Genomic DNA, 24,919 nt, shown 5'->3' on the forward strand with positions numbered 1-24,919 from the left:
GGTGGGGTTGGGGGGGTTCAGGGTTATTACGGTCATTATTATGTTTGTCCACTGGGGCGGCAGTGGCTCAGGAGGTAGAGCGGCCGATTGGGAATCGGAAGGGTTCCGGTTCGATACCAGGTTCGATGAGCAGGTTGGTGCCTTGCATGGTTTCCTCCGCCATCATCGTGTGAATGTGTCTGTGAATGAACATTGTAAAGTGCTTTGGATAAAGGAGCTTTATAAATGCACCACTTACCATTTATGAAAAACCTGGGAAAGTCAGTACATTTCGAAACGCACATTTCTGGGCCCTTGAGAAAATAGATAGAACATTTCAATTTGATCGAATGGTTTTATTATCCAACTTTTACGAAGTGCAAGATCAGAGTAAGTGCCATGAACTTTGTATGCAGTGTTTGCAACACATCATTTTTCATCGGCACCTCTTAGAGTTTCTTTTGGTCCTTGGAGTTAAAGTTAAAGTGAAGTGGAAATGAAGTCCTGGTGTTTAGAGAGGCTTTGTGGTGAAGAGGGAGAGATATGGAGGGTGTAATGATGTGTATTATGTACAGTATGTTCAATGGAATGAACCAATGTCACACAGTGAGACCCAGGTCACGCCTATATAAAGAAAATTACATAAAACTCTTAAGGTTATTATTTTCACAAAAACCTTGGATGCTTGGTTGCTTCTGTTGATACGGTGACAAATGTAACGCCTTTTTAAATTAAATGTACAGTAGGGGTTTAAGGTCGTTGGGCAGTCAGGAGTCTGATGCAGCACTGAGGCTCTTATTTTACCCCGGCTCCCACATAATTATAGTCACTGTCGGGCAGAAACCTCGTATCTCCATGTTTCAAATTTTTATGTTTTTTCCCCGTAAATTAATGCCCTACTTCATCATACAAGAGTGTCACACAAAAGTAGAGAAAATAGTACAGTAGATCTACAATTCACAACACGTCGCAAAGCGACGCGTTGCGAGCTTGTATATCGGCTATTTTCACTATCATTAGATATATGAGGTTTTCGCCTCCGACAGAGACGTTATGTTAAACACCTCCACCACATGGAGCACGGACGCTGTTCTAAAAGTGGTGTGCAGCAGTGTCCTGAAGTCTGAAAGGTTGTCTGCGTTTGTCAATGAGATGCAGTGTTAATTAGTGTGAACATCCCGAGAGTATTTACAGTACATGCCCACAGTGCGGTCAAAGCTCTACTGCTGCATACCTGCCAATGTGACATTTGTTCTCCTAGTCTTATCTGTTACCTAAAACGTGTAATTTTAAAGCGCCACTATGTAACTTTCTTTTTATGAATACATTTACATTTTGTCCTATCTGTGTGTTAAGAGTATGTTAATACATAATAACTTATACAAGTGTCTCCCTGTTCTTCTATTGAGACATTTGGATCGTGTCAAAGGTTGTGTCTCACCTAGACACAGGATCTGACACGAATTTTGACCTGATACATTTACCCCTGAGCAAGCAGGCAGGCTCTATTAGCTCAATGGTAAAAATGTCAGCACTTGCGCCGGAAACCAGGTTCAAATCCGGGGTAGAAGAGGAAAGTTACGTAGTGCAGCTTTAATGTAATAATAATACATCCAATTTATATTGTGCTTTTGTAACTTAGTAAAAGTCGCTTTACAAAACAAAACAGAGACTAAGGCCCACAATATAGCTTTTTGATGCTGATGCAATTGAGGTAGGGATAATGTTTAATTTCTTAGACACTTGTGTATCTGTCTGTTCTTACAAACCCAGCCGAGTTACACCACTGACATGATGCTAGTAATTACTTGCCATCTTGTATCACAATATTAAGGTCATATTAGTCAGAATTGAATAGCTATCCTATGAACAGTTTAGACACATACATAGACATATCATCAGCATAGAGTACAGCTAGGTATTGTCTATTTGGAATCATATTAGGAACTCTTTGACTTCTAGGTGGCCTCCATAACTAACCACCTGCCACATACAAAGCTAACTAGTTAACCTGATCTGTTCTAGCAGCACTGCTGTCTATCTGCTGTAGCCACAGAGACAGTACTAACTTTAAAGCAAAACAAGCTTGTTTGAGTGTGTCGACCCCAAACTCTACCTGCCTTCTCACTTATTATTCCGACACATACTGTAAACTAGCCCACATGTTCTATCCCACATACCATATTTCTTCCATTATTTATGTTATTGAACCAGGCATGTTATCTAGAAAGATTACTTACTTACAATAACGTTGCTGACAAGAGGCATCGGTCTCATGTGTGTGTGTGTGTGTGTGTGTGTGTGTGTGTGTGTGTGTGTGTGTGTGTGTGTGTGTGTGTGTGTCTGTGTCTGTGTCTGTGTGTGTGTGTGTGTGTGTGTGTGTGTGTGTGTGTGTGTGTGTGTGTCGATGTGAACAGATAATATGACAGGCTGCTGTGGACTTAGCTGAAAAAGACTTATTATCTTTAGAGATTACCCTCTCCTACAATAACATCTCTCCTCTCTGCACCTGTCACTGCTTGAAGTACTATTAACGTCCTGGTGACAGCTCCATATAAATGGTATCCATTATTTTCTCTTCATTCCCCCCCCCCTCTCTCTCTCTTTCACTCTCTCTCTCTCTCTCTCCCTCTCTCTTCCCCGCCATCTGTGTCATTCTCTGCTTGCTCTTGCTCCCTCACTTCATTAACTATCGCTCCTTCTCTTCAATTTGTTTCTCTCTTCCGGTCTGCCTTGTTCTGCCCCCCCCCTCTCTCTCTCTCTCTCTCTCCCTCTCCCTCTCCCTCTCTCACTTCATTACCTCGTACCTCTTTTAATTCACCGTCCATATTTCCAATCTCCTCTTTCTTCTTTTTTTTTTTTTACCGCTCCTCATCAATCGATCAATTTCTTTCCTCCGACTCTTTTACCCATTCCTCCTTGTTTGTCCTTGCTCTGCCCGCTTTTACTCCACCTTTCTCTCTCTCTCTGTGTCTCTCTGTCCCTCCATCTCTCATTCTCTCTCTCTCTCTCCCTCAGGCATGTTATGGCATCCTGAAGGTACCCCAGGGCAACTGGCTGTGTCGGACCTGTGCTCTGGGCGTCCAGCCCAAATGCCTGCTCTGCCCCAAGAGAGGAGGGGCCCTGAAGCCCACACGCAGTGGGACCAAGTGGGTCCACGTCAGCTGTGCCTTATGGATCCCCGAGGTGAGACCAGCACAGACTCTACAATATAGGGATGTGGACGTCATGTGAAAATGACATGTCACCATTATTGTGGCAAAAATAATTGCGATCAACGATATTATGGCGATAATCAAAATATGCTTAAAACTTAAAATGACACTTTTGTTAACCACCTGAACCCCCAGCATCCCTATTCTGGGGGGAACGTTAGCCAAAAATAGCAGATCTACAAGCTCACAGTAACGCGTTGTGTTGCAACGCGTTGTGAGCTTGTAGATCTACTATTTTTGGCAAATCGCCAATCGCCAAGTGTGCTCTTTACAGGTCAGTTTTCTCAAGTACAGAGGGTTTAAGTGAATTTGCAGCTCAACAAAAGCTAATTCATCCTGGTCTATGAGGGGGGGGCGATTTCACGATAAATTAAAATCTCAGCGATTATTGTGAACGTTTTGTTATCACGACAAACGATAATAACGATTATCGTCCCATTCCTACTACAATATCGTCTCTGTCGGGTAGAAACCTCATATATCAAAAACTGTTACATTTCAGGTTTCAAATTTAAAAGTAGCGGATCGACGAGCTATACTTTTGATGCTTTTTGTGTGACGCTGTAGTATGATCAAGTGGGGCATTCATTTACGAAAAAAAACACAAAAAGTTAGAATATGGAGATAAGAGGTTTCTGCCCGACAGCAACGATAAACGTGGTTTAATGGAAGGTCATGCTCAAAATGGACCCTGGCTGTTTGCAGCCAATTTCTCCATCCACGTAATTTTGTTTTTAATCTCAGCGGAGCACATAATTGTCGCCGTCTGTTTGTTTGTTTGTTTGTTTTTGTTTTTCTGGACAGATCAGCATCAAATGTCTTGTGCACACTGCCAGTAGGCCACAGACATTTTGTTTCACATATTTATTATACTTTTTGAAATATTTAACTTTAATTAAAGATGGAGTGCCATGATATTTTTCAACCTTAAAACCTGATCATAAGGTATTATTATTATGTAAGGATTTTTTTCAAAAAAAAAAAAAGTGTACAGTAAGTGTAAAATGTTGTTTTTATGTGGACACGCCTCCAGTTCATTAAGTATACCTGGTTCTCACCTTAGCACCTCCTCCACCACCTTAGCACCACCCACCTGTCCTAGTCCCTCCTCCTCCTCATGCCCACACCTGTTGTGTTATGATAATGAGGGGGAGGGTATGGCATTGTGATGTCACAATGCCCCTGTTTCTCTATTGGCACTTTTGACCCTCAAGGTTTCAGCCTCCAGGAAGAAACTCCAAATAGTCAGAGAAGACATAAAACACCATAAAAACACCACCGGGGGGCTTAATGAAGTTCTATCAACCTCATAGACACATGAAAAACAGAAAAAGTGCAAAACCATGGCACCACCTCTTTAACACATTTACCGCCGGGCCCGTAGTTCTACGGGCCGTTAAATCCAACGGTTAAGCGCCAATCCCGTAGCCTACGGGCTGTGGTGCTTTTTCCTTTTTTTCGAAATTTTTTTTTTTTTTAATTTTCTAGGGGGACCATTTTCAGTGTAACACCACCCGATCGGACCGGAAGTGCGATCACGTTTTTTGTTTCCCGTCTGTCTCCATTCTAAGTCGTACACATAAACCCCTGTAAAAGCTGTACAGGACATGTAGTTTTTCATCCTCGCATTTCCCATGTTAACTTAAACGATCAGAACTCAAACATGGCGGCTCCGTTTGACACGCGGTCTCGACGAGTAGACACCAGGACATGTGCCCGTTGTTTACAAACATTGGATCGGGCAATCTAAAGGATTTTAACGGGGCCTATGGCGACCTGAAAAAAACAAAAAACAACAATAAAACCTTGGCACTGGTGAGTACATTATGAGATTAGCCCTTGGCGGTGGATGTGTTAATGAAGTCAATATAGGACTCGGGGCTGAATCCTTGCCCAAATTAGGAGTCATACAAAATAGGTATGTCACAGACGGCTGGCCTCATAGGCTGACTTATGACGTTCCTGAGATCCGATATATATATATATATTTTAAATACGTCAAAGGTCAAGGTCAAAGGTCATCATCGGATGGACCGGAGGGGTTTTATAATGGGAAGGAGAGGTTAGAGGTTAGAGGACGGGGGGGTTACACATGTAAAACACAAGCTTCTGAGCAGGATGCTGCAATTATGCGGACAGACGAGAAATGCTCTCATGCTAATGATGATGAAGCGGGCAAAATCTGCCACGGAAGCACATCTGTCGGATGAATAGAGGCGGCAGGTCTTTTTTTCCGCTGTCCTACACATCTCAACGCCATACCGCATTGAGCGCACGCCGCACGCAATCTGTACTCGACAGCTTTGAAATGGCACTCGGTTCAAAAGCGCTGAACGAGTTATTATGTTGTTCCTTCCTCATCTGAGGGAAATCAAAGATGGGGGCATGTACTCTACAGACAGACAGTCAGTCAGTCAGTCAAGTGTGATGTGTGCTTCGTCGTATGCCGGTGTTGCATGCTGAAAATAGCTGATCTGCAAGCTCACGACGCGTCGCCGACGCGACGCGTCGTGAGCTTGCAGAGCAGCCATTTTCGCTGTGCGACACCGTCGTGCGGCGGAGCACAAAATTAGGCGTCAGTCGGTCCCCCACGCTCCGTCAACAGAGCGTGCTTGATGGAGTGGCTTTTGGCATCCCCGAACCTTTTAGCTGTAATTGCCTTCTGTCACCCTTGATTGGACTAATTGTTTTCGTTGCTCCTTTGCTTTTGTTTCTCTTCTATCAGATGAGAGGGAGCAATTAATTTACGCGTGGGCGCGCGACTTGGAACGGTTCGCTGTCTGTTTGTGGGCGTTTGAGGGGTGTGTATCCGTGCGTATGTTTGTGCGTATGTTTGTGTGTGTGTGTGTGTGTGTGTGTGTGTGTGTGTGTGTGTGTGTGTGTATGTGTGTGCGCGCGCGCCTCTGTACGCACTTGTCTGCACATTAATGCATTTCTCTGTCTGCGTGTTTGTTTCTATGTGTATGGTTGTTTGTTTTTGTGTGTGTGGCTGCATGTTTGTGTGTGTGTGTGTGTGTGTGTGTGTGTGTGTGTGTGTGTGTGTGTGTGTGTGTGTGTGTGCGCCTATGTGCATGCTCGTGTATGTACATGCTGTGTGCATGCATGCGTTAAAGAGGTGTTGATAAGCGGCACAGAGAATGAGGATTTCACAGCCGTCTGGGCGTGAAGGGAGCGAGGGATAGAGAGAGAGAGTTGGAAGAATCCAGTTTACTGAATAGACCTCAACATACTTATACACACGCACTGTGCACGCACACACACACACACACACACACACACACACACACACACACACACACACACACACACACACACACACACACACACACACACACACACACACACAGAGAGAGAGAGAGAGAGAGAAACCCATGCAGACACACTCTCATGTGCAGGTACACACACCATTAACCCTGCACCACAAGGGTGTTTCTGGTGGGATCATCATACAGTACAGATTGACTGACAGATTGGGATCATACAGAAGCCCAGGAAAAACCCACGAGGTAGAATCAGAGTTCAGACTTTGAGAAGAGTAAAAGAGAGAGAGAAGTGTGTGTGTGTGTGTGTGTGTGTGTGTGTGTGTGTGTGTGTGTGTGTGTGTGTGTGTGTGTGTGTGTGTGTGTGTGTGTGTGTGTGTGTGTGTGTGTGTGTGTGTGTGTGTGTGTGTGTGTGTGTGACGTGTGTGTGTGCGCGTGTGCGTGTGCTAGCGCCACTTAGCGCTGAACTGATACATACCCCCTGCTGTGTTATGCATATCGTCACTGTCAGGCGGAAACCTTCTATGTCCAAAACCGGTACATTTTGGGATATGGAAGAAAGAACCATTGTAGTTATTATTTTGTCACAAGCTCTTGTTAGTACTTAGTACATTGGTTCAATATTATTAATATTATTAAACCCACAGACACCACTTTCACGTTAAACATTTCAAAAATAGCAGATCTACAAGCTCTAATCTTGTAGAACGGCAGTTTTTGCTACTTTTGTGTGAAACTGTAATACGACGAGGTAGTTTATGCATTTTTCGAAAAAAACATGAAAAGTTGAAATATGGACATACAGGTTTTTCCTCGACAGCAACGATATGATACCCGGTCCTTTATGCCTGAAGAGGGGTTCCTTTTTAAATGGCTCTTTATAACACACACACACACTTCAAGTTCCTCTTTTTAAACAGCTTTTCATTTGATGCCGTGACCCCTACCCCCACCCCCGTTGCCACCGGGGTCGTTAAGATTTAATACGATTTTCTTCTTATTTTTCCACCAACTGCTTGGAGATATGAACTAATTGAAGCCGGAAAGAGGGGAAAGAAATAAGACACACACACAAACACATGTGCGTGCGTGAGTGCTCGCATGTGTACGTGCGTGTGTGTGTGTTAGGTTAGGTTATTGGGTGATGAAACATTATGGATGTACACTAAATAAAGCTTAAAATAAATAAATAAGCGAGATTTGATGTAGAAATATGAGTGGACCTGGTATAGATGCCTAGGTGCCCCCGGGCCAACAAAGCATATACAGTAGGGTTTTAAGTGGTTAAAAACGCTACAATCTCATCTACTTTGATTGCTTGTGAAAAGCACTGGATGTGATCAAACTCAGTGATTAACTATAGCACCGACCTCGGATGGTGACAAATACACGTATGTAAGCTAGTATCAACACAACAAGAACATCCCCAAACTGCGTCGTTTACCTGAAAACTAAGTCATACGTGCCATCGTGACTGATTTGATTTCACTTGACATTTTTCTTTTATTTTTATGTAGACTGATCCCACATACGGCATTACAACATCATGTGTAAATGTCCCTTTCCCCATGTGTGGTTTAAATCCTTTGAAAAATCATCTCTGTGCAATGAATGTAACATGTCAAGTATGTTTCTCCTCCAAAAAACACTTTAGAGATATGCAGAGCGCAAGAAACTCAGAGGATTTCCTCAGGGAAGCTTAAAAAACACAAAGCAAAAAAACGTTTTGTGGGAAGTGGCTCTTTACGACAGAGAATCACAGCCCATCAGCCAGTTGTTAGCGCGGTGACAGGGAGAGGAACGAGTTTTCAGTCTAAGGCCATGGTTTCACAGTGGAGAATATGTGAAGGATGTTTGAAATAGAGTTCTGGAGAGCGGAGCGGAAGGACTGGCACTTTGGATGACGAGTGCTCTCCACTCGACCCTGTCCTGCACGGCTGCTTGGCAGTCTTCAATGACTTGTCGACTGCATTCAGCGCCACACCATCAGGCCGCTGGCATTTTAAATCAACTGTTCACTGCCATTCTACAGCCGTAAAACACTCAATGCAATGGTTGTCGCCCCTCAAAAAGCGATCAGCCAAAGATTCACGATTATTTTAGGTGCAGACCGGGTTCGATTTGCTAGGCAGGGGGGTCCATGCCTATCCTTTTGGTACCCCCCATGTAATTAATTTGTATCGCTGGTGGGGATATGTTTTATCCCTGCTTCTGGTCAGACTGAAGTATTTCCTTTTTGGAAATGTAGACTTTTGATATGAGACACAATTTTATTACAAATATATGTTTACCACATTAACCCAGGCCTCCCTATACTATATTTGGTAGATTGGCAAAATCTGTAAGAATCTGTCAAAAAGGTGAAAGATTTCTGCTGAATGTTTGCCTCAGGGTTCATGTGGACGTGGTTCATGTGGTTAAATGATGCTTTAAGCCAGCGGAATACCCCAACCAAACTTTTTCCGGCGTCGACGTGTCAATAAGAACAATACAGTACATCATACTGTAAGAACTTTGGCCTTGCTGACATTCGGTTTGGAATTTCTTGCACCTCTAATAAGATTTTCTAACTAGCCGAACACCTCCACTAGCCGAACGCCTCCACTAGCCGAACGCCTCCACTAGCCGAACACCTCCACTAGTCAAACACCTCCACTAGCCGAACGCCTCCACTAGCCGAATGCCTCCACTAGCCGAACACCTCCACTAGTCAAACACCTCCACTAGTCAAACACCTCCACTAGCCGAACGCCTCCACTAGCCGAATGCCTCCACTAGCCGAACACCTCCACTAGTCAAACACCTCCACTAGCCGAACGCCTCCACTAGCCGAACACCTCCACTAGTCAAACACCTCCACTAGCCGAACGCCTCCACTAGCCGAACGCCTCCACTAGTCGAACGCCTCCACTAGCCGAACATCGTATGTGATTTGTTCAGACACTCAATGGGCTTGCGATTGATATTGTTTTATTTCCGCAATCTGCCGGCAACGTACCATGGAAAGTTTTGATGAAAGGTTGGCTGACAAGATAATCCTTCTCTGAGCGACGACAAACACAACCAGATGGCAATGAATTAATGGAGAGAGATAGTACACACGTTGTCCACTCTGTCTGTCGCTGAGACAAATTATTCCAAAGCACGTCGGTGCACTCCAGTGTCTCGCCTGGGCAGACTGCTGAGTGGGAGGGGTCTAGGGTGTAGAACTCAGAGCTTTGGTAGTGAGTTTAAAATAGCTTTGTCCTCTAGAGTCTAAGAACTTTTGTTTGGTTTGGCAAGAAAAGAAAAGAAAAAAAAGTTTGGCGTGGTTTGTGAGTACGCTGCAGGCTTTACCCGCTCATTGTGTGACATGTGTGTGTGTGTGTGTCCTGCTCATCCCACAGGTGAGTATAGGCTGCCCAGAGAAGATGGAGCCCATTACCAAGGTGTCCCACATCCCTGCCAACAGATGGGCCTTGTCCTGCAGCATGTGTAGAGAACACACAGGCACCTGCATACAGGTAGGCAAGCACTCACGCACACGCACACACACACACACACACACACACACACACACACACACACACACACACACACACACACACACGCACGCACGCAAGTGCGCACGCAAGTGCGCACGCACACACATACACACACACACCTGTAAGGGTCTATTAGGTTCCGTTTGTACGCTCTGAATTAAATTAACTCTTAGGATTTTACAGTACACACACACAAAGAGAGCGAGAGAGACTCAAATGTACTGTAGAAGCATACACACACACACACACACACACACACACACACACACACACACACACACACACACACACACACACACACACACACACACACACACACACACACACACACACACACACACACACACACACACACATACAAATGCACATGCATCAATACTGTACATACACACAAAAGCATATTGACCAAAGCTACATAATACATTGACAGGCATACGCAAAACACTGCAGCGTGCAAACACACATGCACACATACTTAAGCAAGGAGACGCATATACAGAACAGCATTATGCACATGTAAAACATAAATGCAATGGACACACACAGACTACCTACCAATTACATACATGCTATAGAGCTCCTGAGGTCATGTGACTAGATGAACTTTCATCTCTTCACTGTTTTCTTCCCTGAAACGTCAAGCCACCGTAATACAAAATCTGTCGTCAAAATAAGACTATTAATAAATTACCTATTACCCCAATTGGCTAATAATACAGTATATTACCTTTATTAAAGCACTGATTATCGCACTGCATTCCAGGATACATTCCTGCATTACAAGGCAGAAGCATGCTGGTATTGAGTGATGTGACAACCGGAGCTCGAGTCAATACACTGAAATCCCTCACACACACACACACACACACACACACTCACACTCTGTCTCTCCCCCTTTTCTGTCATCCCTCGTTCCATGTTCATTACCATCATTCACTCTCACCTTATATCTTGCAGCGACTACCTCTCCTACACACTCTTCCTCTCATCACTCTATCCTGCACACATTACTCCTCTTCTTCACCCCTTCTTCCTGCCTCATCCTTCCCTCTGCTCTCATTACTCAACTTCTCTCTTCTGCCACTGCCCCCCCTCTTCTCTCTCTCTCTGTCTTTCTCTCATGCCTTCCTCCTTTCTCACAAATTATCTTCATCCTCACCTCACCACACACACACACACACACACACACACACACACACACACACACACACACACACACACACACACACACACACACACACACACACACACACACACACACACACACACACACAGGTTGTGTACAGTGTAATACAGTGGAGCTATAGTCTGGGGTTTGGAGGAGCCAGCGGGGGGGCGAGTGTTTGTATTGTGAACGGCATGGTGAGGAGGTGAAAGAGTTCAAACACACCTACTGGCACACAGCAGGAGGCACACAACTACCATTACTGTACTGTGACAGGGCTGTGTGTGTGTGTGTGTGTGTGTGTGTGTGTGTGTGTGTGTGTGTGTGTGTGTGTGTGTGTGTGTGTGTGTGTGTGTGTGTGTGTGTGTGTGTGTGTGTGTGTGTGTGTGTGTGTGTGTGTGTGTGTGAGAGAGAGAGAGAGGATAAGGGTAGAGAGAGAAAGAGAGAGGGGGGACAGGGAAAGATGGGGAGAAAGATAGGGGGAGAGAGCAGGAGGGAGAGGGATAAATTGGGGAGAGAGGGGGAGATAGATAGGGAGGGAAGGAGGGAGAGAGGGAGAGAGGGAGATAGATAGAGAGAGAGAGAGAGATGGTCCATACAGTAGGTTGATGAGTGTGCATTTTGTGTGTGTTTGTGTTGCAGCCAAGCCTTACATCATTACAGTATTGATACGGTAGCTTAGCGGTAAGTACAGGTAAAGTCCTTGACTCCACAGGGAAGCAGACTATCTACTGTTTGTATAGCTGGAGGCTTGCTGATGTGCCAGCTCAGGAAGACAGTCACCGACACACCCTTACAAGCAGGGCTCCACAACCCGCCTCTGGAAAAGAATGCCAGTAGTACGGTTTTGGATCTTTCCAGGGCTTTGCAAAGATTGGGAATTGCACAAAACAGGCGGAAAATGTCCTACTTTCAACCTCACAGCCCTATTTTGGGCACGTCATTATAGTGGAAAATTGTCGAAAATAGCTAAAATAGACGATCAACAAGTACATATTGTGGATGGGCTATTTTCGCTATTCATTGTTTGACGAAGTATTCATAGATTATGTTATTAATGAGAAAATCTTTTGTGTCTGACAGCCAGTATTGTACTGCACATCCCTCTTGTGCCTTACATCTGTCAGTTTGTAGATACAGTATAGCAGTTTGTAATATTCAGCTATAGAGCTATATATGTGGCCCAGTTGGCATCTTGCCAAGCACACCGTAAGCACAAAACAAAATGTCCTGTCACGAAATGACAGGAGCCCTCCCCTCGAATACTAAAACCCAATACTGGGCAGAACTCTACACCCAGTCAGAAATCAATGACAAGCGATGGGATCTTCAGACGTTAGAAGCTTGTAAGATCTCTGTAATGGAGAAAATGTGATAACATCTTGAAATCACAGTCGATCCTAAACTAATCTGTTTGTGCAGTGACGGTACTGGGCCAGATGGGTATGTGATATCGACAATACTTGAGAGTGACAAAGTCGTGGAGGGTGCGTGGCTGGCAGAAAGCTGAGCCGGAGCGTTGTGAAAAGGACAGATTAAGACTGTTTTCTCTTGACGAGCGGCACAATCACTTTGGCTCAGAGAGCTCTGAAGAGGAAGCTGTTTTTATTTAATTTCAAACTACGTTAGAGGCATTTTTACGGTTTGACAACTAAACAAATAGAAACTCAAGCACCAAGCACAGTCTGTCATGTGGGGGAGGCAGCGATGAAATAGGTTTATAGGACGATCGTGTTTTCTTTTTACTTTTTTTTTAAAAATTTTGTGTAGACAAAAAAATGTCACCCCTTTTTTTCAACCAATTTAGTCGTTATACCAATTAACCCTCCCTGCACATTTCTGCGTCGCCACTGCTCTTGTACCCTACTGGCTCTCCTGCAAGTGAGGAGCCCTCACTGGGAGCACCTCTGTCCTACTTCTGTTCCACCCCAGTCCGTAGGAGTCACTAGCGTGGCGACAATGATCCTCCCCCGAACACAGCCAATTGTGTTCGTACAGACGCTCGACTAAGCCAGATGCATCATGGTTGATTTGAACCCCTAGACTCTGCGATGGTGGACAGGTACTTTATCCCTGCCTAACCCGGGCGCCCCAGATCATTGGGTTTTCTGTCACACAAATCATAGCTAGTAGTGTGTGCACGTGCATGGGTTTTAAGGCCCAATTGTGGAGGGACACTTGCAGAGGCCAACGGAGAGACTCGTAGGGCGGAAACCAATGAAGTGACAGAAAAGAGAGGGGAGGTTGAATACATGCCATCCCAGGCAGCATGGAGCCAGGGGACAGGAGAGGCCACTCAGTCTATTGACACCGTAGCCTGTGCACAGTTAAATCCTCAGTGTTCATTTGACCACTTTGAACATGCCATTCCGATTTTGGGCACATCAATTACAGCGAAAATAGCAGAGAGTATGTGCTTGCTTACAAAATGGCCGAAACTGGAAACATGCGCTAGGAAATGCACACAAACACTCAGACGCGCAAGAACATGTATACAAAAAACGGACAAAGACACACAGTTCACACAGATACTGTCACAACACCCAGACTGTAGACACTTTGGAAGTCCTACTCCCGCCTTTACTATAATCAATAAGACACACACACGCACACGCACACACACACACACACACACGCACGCACGCACGCACACACACACACACACACACACACACACACACACGCACGCACGCACGCACGCACGCACGCACGCACGCTCGCACGCACGCACGCACACACACACACACACACACACACACACACAGACACACACACACACACACACACACACACACACACACACACACACACACACACACACACACACACACACACACACACACACACACACACACTGGCCAAATGCCCTCAGCAGCTTTGATAACTGCACACGCACACATCAAATAATACTCACACAAACAAGCAAAGAGAGCGAGAGTGACATCGGAGTTGTCTCTTCTCCACTTAGGAAAACAGTAAAAATGGGGAATGCATGTTTGTTGTGACTGCGTACGTCCATCTGTCTCTGTGCTCTGCTTTTTTACCACAACCTCCGTCCCACCCCTCTGACTTAATCACAGCTCTGAGACGAGTACACTGTCAGGGTAGTGAGTCGAATACAGACTGTGTGTGTGTGTGTGTGTGTGTGTGTGTGTGTGTGTGTGTGTGTGTGTGTGTGTGTGTGTGTGTGTGTGTGTGTGTGTGTGTGTGTGTGTGTGTGTGTGTGTGTGTGTGTGTGTGCGTGCGTGTGTGCGCGTGAGTCGTAAGCAAAGCTTCGGGTTGTTATGCTAACAAGCCAAAACTGTTTGTTTTGCACTTGGCACTTCAGTTTCCGCATCTTAAAACCTTGCAAACAGAATTCAGACTAAGACTGTAAAAACACTTTTTGTTTTGCATTCACCCGCTCCTTCTCTCTCTTTCCTTGTTTGTTCTCACTCTCATCTCATCTTTCCCTAATTCTCACTACCTCTCTCCCATCATCTGTCAACCAACCCCCCCCCCCCCCCCACCACCCGCCCCTTCTTCATCCCCCATCATCGCTCCCCAATCTCCCCCTTCCTCTTCGTCTCCTTCACCTTTGTACCATCTGCTGCAAAAAAAATGTTTATCTCGACGTGGCGGCACGTATAGGGCTGGGTGATATGACTTCAAATCAATATCACGATTATTTAAAACTTTTGCCTCGATTACAATTAATCAACGATTATAAAAAAAAAATCTACAAGCTTCTACATTATTATTATTTTTTTGCTCACCACCATTGTACAGTGGTTAATCAGACTAATCGATGTAGTCGATCATAGAAAATCTACTAGAATGTTTTCGTTTCGATTCGTTGATATATAAGAAAAGAATAATAATAATAATCCGCATATGATGCTAATGTTCTAAACATCATGTGTACATGCCTGCTACTATATCCATTGTGTTTGTTTCTGATTGTGACGTCCGTCTCTCCCCATCATGTCCCTCTCAGTGCTGCATGCCCTCCTGCGTCGTGGCCTTCCATGTGACATGCGCCTTCGACCACGGCCTGGAGATGAGGACCATCCTGGCCGAGAACGACGAGGTGCGCTTCAAGTCCTTCTGCCTGGAGCACAGCTCCACCACAACCACCACTACCACCACCACCAGCGCCACCACCAACGGAGTTCACAGCGTGACCAAACCCGACTGGGCCGCCGTCGCTGCCGCAGCCGCAGCCGCAGCCGCAGCCGCAGCCGCAGCCGCAGCCGCAGCCGCCACCCCGGGCGTCAGTCCCGGGCTCAGAGTGGCGGAGCAGCATTATCAGCTGAATGGCGGTGCAGGAGGAGGAGGAAGTGGGGGATTGGGGAGCGGTGAGCCGGAGCCGAGGGCGGTGCCGTTTATGGCGTTGGAGAGGGCAGAGCGAGACCAGAAGGTGAGCCAGCGCAAGCAGAAGCTCCAGGAGTTGGACGACGAGTTCTACCGGCTGGTGGACCCCAGGGAGGTGGCCGAGGGACTGGCGCTGCCCAGCTGCCAGGTAACGCCTTATTGTATTTGATGTGTTAATATGAATGTGTGATATTGTATACTTCATGCTAGGGCACTGGTCTAGTATGATTCAAATCATTTTAAAATAAGATAATAGGGGTAGAGATCATAGCTTTCAAATATGTAGAGCTTGTTTAAAAACTTCTAAGAGCTTTTGTAATTGCTACCAGTGGGCAGGGAAATACCAATATGCCTTCTATCAAAGAAAAAGGCTCCTATCATCTGAGTTGCTCCAGTGCCTTCTTTATTCAGCAAATACCAAGATGCCGTTGCGGTTGTTTCACAAATAATTGGATCATCTATCCAGAGGTTACTATAGATAGATTGGTGGATACGGCACATTGTGAGATAGCACAGTGCCACGTGATGCAACATTGACAAATACTGTATCACTAGACAAGTCTAGACACAGTTAGGGCTTGATCTCTGTCTGTCTGACACAGGATGTTCCATCCAAACTCTCCCAAGTTGGTTTATCATATGACTGACACGCCAACTTGCGTCAGTCATACATGACAGACGTCATAGCTTAAAATGTCAGAAGTCTGAATGAAGCTGAAGACTGGGTGAAATGATGGTGGAGCTAGAGCGTGCCATAATATTTAGAGATCATTTTTTTTGTAATAATAATAAATAGTTATAATAAATGTTAGTGGCAATAACATAACTGGGCTCTCCCAAGAAATCGAGCCCTCCAATTAGACAGAGATCTTTTCTGTCTTTCTGGGATTTAGACTGCGTCTTTTCATGCGTTTGTCAGATCACGCCTGAACGTTTTCGTTTTTTTCCAACTCCAAGGTGGATTTCCTGTACCAGTTCTGGAAGTTGAGACGGAAGGCCAACTTCAACCGTCCCCTGGTGTCCCTGAACAGGGACGAGGTGGACAACCTGGCCCAGCAAGAGCAGGACGTCCTCTACAGACGCCTCAAACTCTTCACACACCTCCGCCAGGACCTGGAGAGGGTGAGTGCTCTCATCTGTCTGTCCACCGCCATCTCTTCAAACATTCTCTGCTCAACCACTAACTGTTTGAATTGACAACAATCATACAAGAGTTGATACATATAATCAATATACTGTATGTGTATATCATATAAGTACAAATACAAATGAAAACAGTAAAGACATGCATGAAACAAAAAATCTACATGTGCAAAAAAGCATTTGTAATGATGAAAAACTGTTGATATTGACAAGTTGTCTAGACATCAGATCAAGGTAGTTAAGGTGCTAGGATAGAAGTTTTTACAGAGCCGGCTTGCTTTGGACTTAATGGACTGTGTGTGAGTTTGTGTGTGTGTGTGTGTGTGTGTGTGTGTGTGTGTGTGTGTGCACGCGTGTGTGCGTTTGTGCGTACGTGTAGTAAAATGGAATTTTTTCATGTTTGATCATTTCATAATGATCCCGCTTGAAAATGCTTTGTTTATTTATTTTTGCTAGGGGGGTAATCTTCATATTTATGTGGTGGTGGTGTATCTGCGTGTGGGTGTGTGTGTGTGTATGTGCATATGCACATGTGTGTATGAGCATGCGGCTGCACACACATGCACTGCCGTGTTGGTGTGTGTACACATTCTCAGGCAGATGGAATTTTGCTACCGTTTTTCTGGCGGCTAACATTTCATATTCATATTTCCTGGGGTTAATTAAAAAAGAAAATCTCGCTATCATTGCAGGAAGTTGATTTCTGTTTTTTGTGAATAAAATTAATGATAATTAGTTCATTATGCCTGAAGCTTACAGGCAAAATTGAATTGGCTCAATGCCTCCGATACTGATTGAGTGACTGCCCAGTGTTCAACTTTAAAACTATAATTCATACGAGTTGTTATGCCTGCGACTCTGAGGCAGAGGCATGATTTATCTCTGTTGATATTCTGAACAGAGACTTGGCTCCCTTGTTTAACATTTTGGGGAACTCGGCTGTTACAAATAAACTACTCTCTGGTTTATTAACCGCTTACAACCCGGCGTCCCTATTGTGGGCATGTCATTATAGGCTAAATTTAAAAAAAAATAGCTAATCTACCAGCTATGTAACGATGCAGCTTTTTCCGCTATTAGTATTACAAAGAAATATACAATGTATAGGCAAGTTAAACTTGCCAATGAATGGTGGGCAAAACAAGCATGATGATGCTCACATGGTAATCTACCTTCACCAAACGTGTTTGTTTAAAATGGCCCTCATCGATCAAATTAACTTTACCGAGAGATTCATCGATTGTTTCTGGCAAGAGGTAGTTTTACTATTAACCACTTAAACCTATATACTTAATTGCGCATCAAATAGCAAAAAGATAGCCAATTGGCAAGCTCACAATGCGTCACCACACGTTGCGACCCATTGTGAGCTTGTAGATCGAACCATTTTCGCCAAATGTTCGCCTATTATTATGACATAAGCCCAGAGTAGGGACGCTGGGGTTCATGTTGTTAATTTCCATTTCATTGTTAATGTTGCAAAGCTGAATGCTTCCCATCTGCTATACAAAGAGGCCTATGGGGGATGCTTCATTTCTGCATCGAATGACTTTATCATTTTGTCCGGGGCTCATGATGGATGACTCATGTACTCGGGGAGTTGTCTGCAGCCAGTGTTGACTCAGTGTTATTATCTGGACGAGGTAAATTGCCTAGTGGAGCTGACGTTAGGCAGTTATCCAGCCTCAAGACTTGAGGAAAATGTAGTCACTTTTGTCAGATATTTCCTGTTGTTTTGAAAACCTGAAACGTGTTGATTTGTTTTTTTTTGTTTTGTTTTGTTTTAAAGAAAGTGGTTTCCAGAAAAAAAATATCAGGAAATGAACCATCTCCAAAAAAAAGAAGAAGGAAAAAAAAACTAAAAACATTTTGGAAATGTCATGGAAATGTCTTCATAATGCTTATATAAGCTGGTGGTGAAAGGTCTTATGTCACGCTCTTGAAATCTTGGATTTGTTGAATGCCTGTCATTTTAAAAAGGAACAACATTTGGAGAGGAGAGGAGAAGAGAACAGAAGGATTAGTAGGGGAGGAAAGGAAGGGGAAAGAATGTGAAGGAATGGAGATGAGGAATGAGAGTGCTAACAAGTTTGTAATGACAGGTTAATTATCTGGCTCTGTATTAGGCTCTATACTAGGCCCTCTCCTGTTTTCACGCTACGCTAAATATATCTTTGCTGAAAAAAGCCAATCTACATCTGCTATTTTCACTGAATGCTCCCCTAGCAAAGGGACACTAGGGTCAAACATGAAGATGATGGTTATTATTACAGTCGTTTTAGTAGTACTAGTACTTGGTTAGTATCTGGGGTGGTAGTGTCATTACTGCAGTTCTGAAGTCGGTCAAAACCAACAGAATGTTTCCCTGTTGCTGTCAGAATAATACCTCAAATCTGGCGGGATGATTCTTACCAGAGTATGCACTTTCCTGCTCTCCTCGACTGGTCGTGTCCCCGGCACATACTGTAACCCTACACTGACGTTTCTGTTTGCGGCTTCCTCTGATACATAAGGTCAGTGCATCTCAAAGTGTTCCAGAGGGTCCCCCGAAGAAATCAGTTTAACCGTTTTAATCTTTTGGAAAAGTTTGTGAAAAGATCTTCTCTTATGGGGTTCCCTGGCACAACATCTTCTCAGATGGGGGTCTGTGGCCAAATAACCAAATAATCAACTTGACATGAAAATGTCTGAGAACCACTGCAGTGGGTGGCTGTGGCATCCACTGGAGTCATGCTTTCAAACCGCCCTCTGTGTAGCGTTCCAGGGGATGAATGGCAGTATGCAGCCCACAGCCTGACATTTGGTGCAATCCGAGTCTGCTGGGAAAGAGTTCGCTTTGGTTTGGCAAAGCACAGGGCCTGGACTGGTACTTAGCTATTAATGAATTAACACGCTGTGGCTTTTTTCATTTCTTTTTTTTTTTTCATTCATTCATGGCGTCAAAAAGAACAAGCTTCACTCCACTGGAAAGCGAGGGCAGAGAGGACGGATGACTCGCAAACACACATCCCCTGGTTGGAATTGAAACCCGCGAGCTGACAAACCAGCCATTTGAGCCACCAGGCTGACCCTGTACTTACTGTATTATGACTTAAACACACAGGGGATTTCTTTTTTCATTCTCATCATCTAAACCTTTGCGTGTTCAGGAAACTCCTTGCGTTGCATGACACGTCCAAATAAATTCCTCATACCACCAGAACGTTTCCAAAAGAGGGACTATGTTGCACCAGACCGCCTCAGAATCGCAGTCACAGGATCTGTGGAAAACATTAGTTATTTGCTTTCTTTCTTTTTGTCGATCAGATAAACTAAATAATTCAGTATGTGTTTTGGAGTCGGGTTGACGTTTTCGCTCATCGCTGTGGTATGCCACGTTGGGTCTCACCTAGCCTTGTTTTCGAGGCCCTTCACTGGCCAACATCAGGTTTGAATATAAACCAATCACCTAGCATTCCACAACAAGCCCAAGAGAGGGGAGGGAAAAAACAAACAAACGAGGCCATGGCATGAAATAATTGGCGTCTATTTTCACGTCTCCTCATTTATTTTTCCATTGAGCTGCTGGGGCCAGTGCAGCGTAGGCCTAAGCAGCGGTGATTAGGTCCCAGGATCAGCATGGGATCCCTGGGATTTCACCGGGTTAATTTGCTTTCAGAGAATCATTTCTCTCCTCTTAACCCATCAAAACCGGGAAAGCATTTGTGTCATTTTGGATTTGAGCCATATATAATTATAGCAACGCAGGTTTTTCAAAAAACTCTTAGGATTTGGAACAGTGGTTTCTCAAAAATAGCAGATCTATAAGCTCACAGTTTGTCACTTTGTGCCGCGCTGCGAGCTTGTACAATCAATTTTTTTATTTTTTTTGGAAATTTCAGATGGGGGTCTGTGGCCAAATACATATCATTCTGGGGGTCCTTGGCATGAGAATGTTTGAGGACCACTGATTTAGAAGGCATCTGTAGAAACGGCCTCAAGTCTTAATGGGTTAACCAGATCCAGTGTTGGGGAAAATAATTATGGGACGTGCAGTGCTCACTCAATGGTAAGTCAGCATGTGTGGATGTGTGCGCGCATGAGCCTGATCATTATGAATCCAGCCTCAGCTAGCACTGAACCCCAAGATAATGAGAAAGAAAAACAGTAAACATGAACCCAATGTCAGCTAAAAGTCTGACATTGTTGGTAGTAATTAACTAATAATGATAGTGTTCAGCGGCAACCTAAACAATTCATGTGTGTTTCCTTCTGCTGTGTGTTTAGGCCACAATATGAATGTGTTGTGCACTCATAGCCACAGAGGTGTGTGTGTGTGTGTGTGTGTGTGTGTGTGTGTGTGTGTGTGTGTGTGTGTGTGTGTGTGTGTGTGTGTGTGTGTGTGTGTGTGTGTGTGTGTGTGTGTGTGTGTGTGTGTGTGTGTGTGTGTGTTTTGCCTTTAGGCCTGTAGAGTTGTGTGTAAATTATGTAAGCACAGAATTTTGTTAGCTGTTAACCTGTTTACTGTGCTCTAGCACTGTTTCCCAAACAGTGGGTCGGGACCCATGTTTGGGTCGCGGACCAATTTTTATGGGTTCCGAGTAAATATCCCCTTTTTTCCCCCTTTTCCTCCATTATAAAACAAAACAAAACAAATCAAAAGTTTTAAGTTTAAACAAAAAAAGTCTCAACTTTTTATCAGTTAAAAACAATTCCAACATTTTTCAAAGAAATCAAATAATTTCCATAAATTAATGAACAAAAAAAACGTTAAGGAGTAGTGAAAATAGCCTCGCGCCGCGTTGCTATTTTCACTACTTTGGGTCCCGGGCAAACGTCTAATTTCTTTTGGGTCTTGAGCTAAAATATTTGGGAACCACTGTTCTACAGCACTTGTTCTAAAAGTGGGGTCTCGTCGATGGGGCAAAATGATTTTTCAACTATTTGAACATACTGTGAGCTGGTACAGTAGATCGGCTATCTTCAAAACATCTTGACATACGGTACACTCTTGGCACAGAACCTTTTCAAATTGGCATCCGCGCCCAAATGCGTATCAGTTTTCATGAAAATGAAATGTTCTACAGTATGTGAGGATTGATATCCTATGCCTGCATATCTCTGCAGTGCGGTGTGTGTTTGTCCTATGGATTAGTGGGACAGAGGAAGTTCTCTAGTGGTCTGGCTGTATTGATTGGTGTGACCCTCGCTTAACTCCTGACCAGTCTGTCTGTCTGTCTGTCTGTGGAGTGTGGATTCCACAACTCCTCCCCCTGGACCATGCACTCACACTATCGGTGTGTGTGTGTGTGTGTGTGTGTGTGTGTGTGTGTGTGTGTGTGTGTGTGTGTGTGTGTGTGTGTGTGTGTGTGTGTGTGTGTGTGTGTGTGTTAGGGCATTCACGAATAGTGATTTTTAGTATTCGAATTATTCGACCTATAAGTATTCGAATATTCGATTAATCGATTTGATTATAATATTATTATTATTTTTCAATGGCATTGATGACTCGACTCAAGGAATGCAAGTTGACGTCACACCAGAGCTCACAGCTGCGTGTCTGCTGTAGAAAAGCTGTAGAATAATCGAATAGTGGTTTGATAGTCGAATAGTCGGTTTGATATTCGAATATTCGAATATTCGACTATTCGATGAATGCCCTAGTGTGTGTGTGTGTGTGTGTGTGTGTGTGTGTGTGTGTGTGTGTGTGTGTGTGTGCGCGCGAAACGAATCAGAATCAGTTTTCTTCATCACAGGTGTAAAGAAGTAGTTGATTTTTTTTTTTTTTTGCTTAAATAGATTACATGTAAAAACATAAATCGCATGAAGGTCAGGATTTTACATGTGCTGTTCCTATGGCCTAGTACAGTGGCTCCCAAAGCGGTGTGCCGTGAGACAAGTTAAGCACATTATTATTGCAATACTAGAACAAGCAATTGTTGTTTCTGAATAGACAGAAATAGTACAGCTTTCTTCTCTTATATTTGAACTTTCATATATCCTGGAACCAGCTAAGTTCACTCGGTTTTTGCCCTTCTAGCGGCGGGGCTTTAGAGATGGAAAAGTCGGGCAGGCTTCCAGCCAGCCTTCCCAACACTTTGGTCCCAAGCAAGTATTTCACAAAAACGACTGGCTGGATTTCAGTGGAATTTGCTGTGCACCTTCATGCTCCCTACTAGGAACCCTACCTGGGTGGGTCCTGGCACAAACTAGGAGCATATGGTCCACACACCAACCAGCAGAGCCACTAGGCACCCCAAGATTTTATGAAGGTTTCTCTAAAAAGGAAGCTAAGGTAGAGAGAGATACGTGGTCGCACCCCTACTAGTTTTTTAGGATAGCATCGTGGGTCAGCCGGTTCAAACCACTCACATGCATGTACATACATGGGGTTTAAGGAGCGGCAAGACCAATAGGGGCATGCTGGCAGGGATTTCAGATTCTTACTGGCTCAATTCGGAGGCTGAATTTCTATACCAGTAAACTCCAAAGTGCTGTACCATTACAGATGCTACTTGCAATGCAGCCTGGATATGCAGCTTTTTTTGACTGAATTTTTAGGATACATCTAGTGTATCCTTTGCAACCTTCGTCATTCCACAATTCTTTGCATGGCAAAGGTTTCTACTTTAAGATAATTGAGGAAGAACAGGGCAGTGAATTTATATTTACAAATGAACCATTAAGTGCAATGGTAACTGTGTTGTAAGATTAGAAACGTATTTGCAACTTTTTGAATGCATTTCTTTCTTAGTTTCTTCCAAAAACAGACGGAAATTTTTCATATTGTGTCTTTGAGTTGTTTCTGCGTTTCTCACTCACTCAATCACATTTCAATCCCGTTTGCTAATGTTTACATTGGAAGAAGTGCCACCATGATGGTCTCATGACAGAACAGCTACTATGATGAAAAAGAGGAATCCCTCACCAGAGGTCGTCCAGTTTGGGAGTCCTCCTCAGACTAGACTACCGTCTTTCATAGAACTAGTCCACCTAGGATGTGTCTTACAAAGCATCTGCCTCAAAAATGGGACACATCTTTAGTCTTGTTTCTTAAACTGTTTCAGTTTGATACAATAAATAAGCTCAAAATGTCTATTTTTGCTGATGTAGCCCCTTTTGTCTACTTTACAGCCAACTTTCCTCTTAACTTTCCCCCTTAATTAATCGGCAGATAATTCACCGTTTCCATTACATTTCCACAGCAGTAATTACATGTAAAAACAACATTCCTCCGATGTTCTGAGTTTCTCTTTTCACCAGAAACAGCGTTCTGGCTCACATGTTTTCAAAGCCAGTAACCTAATAAAACTTGTAAGGCAGAACACCCGATGGCTTGAATAACACTTTACCAAAGTACGCGATCCGCCATGGCTGTTACTGCGGAACAACCTCATCCAGTTAGGTAAACATTTGACTCCCAAACTGATGGAAACTCGGACCAGCATTAGCACCGTGTCGGAATGTCCTTATGCTCTGGGGCATCTCTGCTAAGACGGTGCCCTGCCTCATTCCAAAGTTATTTCATAATCATATTTACATATAACACAGAACGGCAAATCTTCTGTTTGAGAAATTTGTATTTAAAATTTTAAGCTGCAGTTGAGTGCTTTGGCTTTTGTAGTGTTAACAATAGGCTACAAATTCCGTAAATATTACTGAAATATATTGAATAGTGACATTAACCACTTAAGCCTCACATACTTAATTGTATGACGAATAGAGACCATAATGACATGCCCAAATAGGGACGCCAGGTTAAAAGTAATTAAAATGAGGAGCATAATTTAGACAAAATTATAATACGCTATCTATAATAATAGACTGGCTCCAATTAAAGGCTGGTTCTCTCTTCTGTCGAGGTAAATAAAAGCCCTGGACCCTGTTGGAGCTTTTAAGCGTATTTAATTAGATCTTATCCATTCTGAAGCTCATCCAAATTGAGTGAGAAACTCTTCTAAGATCCATGAAATCCATGTGGGACTGCCTGTGAAAGAAAGAGAGGAGAGGGGGGCTATTGACAGAGTTAAGAAGTGGAGGCTATTGATTGAGTTCTGTTGGCCGGTCGCCAATCACCACAATTGATCGTCTATTGGTAGTTTATTGGCTGAGGAGGCGTTGACAGCCAGCTGCTACCGATGTTGGCTGTCGATACTGACACTCTCTCGTTCTCCTCACCCTCTCCATCTCTCTGTATCTCCTTCACCTCCTTTCTGTCACTCTTTCTCTCTGTTTGCCTCGCACTAAAGAACGAAGTCACATACACTTATACTCAGGGCTCAATTTGCTGGGGAAAATCCA

General features: G+C 44.0%; 1 protein-coding gene across 2 annotated transcripts in view; it reads left to right on the forward strand.

Annotated features, from left to right (window-relative positions):
• jade2 (jade family PHD finger 2) overlaps positions 1 to 24,919 on the forward strand; it is a 233,659-nt gene that overhangs the window by 119,476 nt on the left and 89,264 nt on the right. For both annotated transcript variants that reach the window (XR_013933535.1, XM_080434549.1), the window contains exons 7-10: positions 2,998 to 3,165; positions 9,841 to 9,957; positions 15,120 to 15,644; positions 16,454 to 16,618. Coding sequence is in view for 1 of the 2 variants with exons in the window: in XM_080434549.1 (XP_080290675.1) it covers positions 2,998 to 3,165; positions 9,841 to 9,957; positions 15,120 to 15,644; positions 16,454 to 16,618 (975 nt within the window). In the remaining variant the exon portion in view is untranslated. The remainder of the gene's footprint in view (positions 1 to 2,997; positions 3,166 to 9,840; positions 9,958 to 15,119; positions 15,645 to 16,453; positions 16,619 to 24,919) is intronic.

This window comes from Gymnoscopelus braueri (genome assembly GCF_963280865.1).
Source record: "Gymnoscopelus braueri genome assembly, chromosome: 8".
NCBI classification, from domain to species: Eukaryota; Metazoa; Chordata; class Actinopteri; order Myctophiformes; family Myctophidae; genus Gymnoscopelus; species Gymnoscopelus braueri.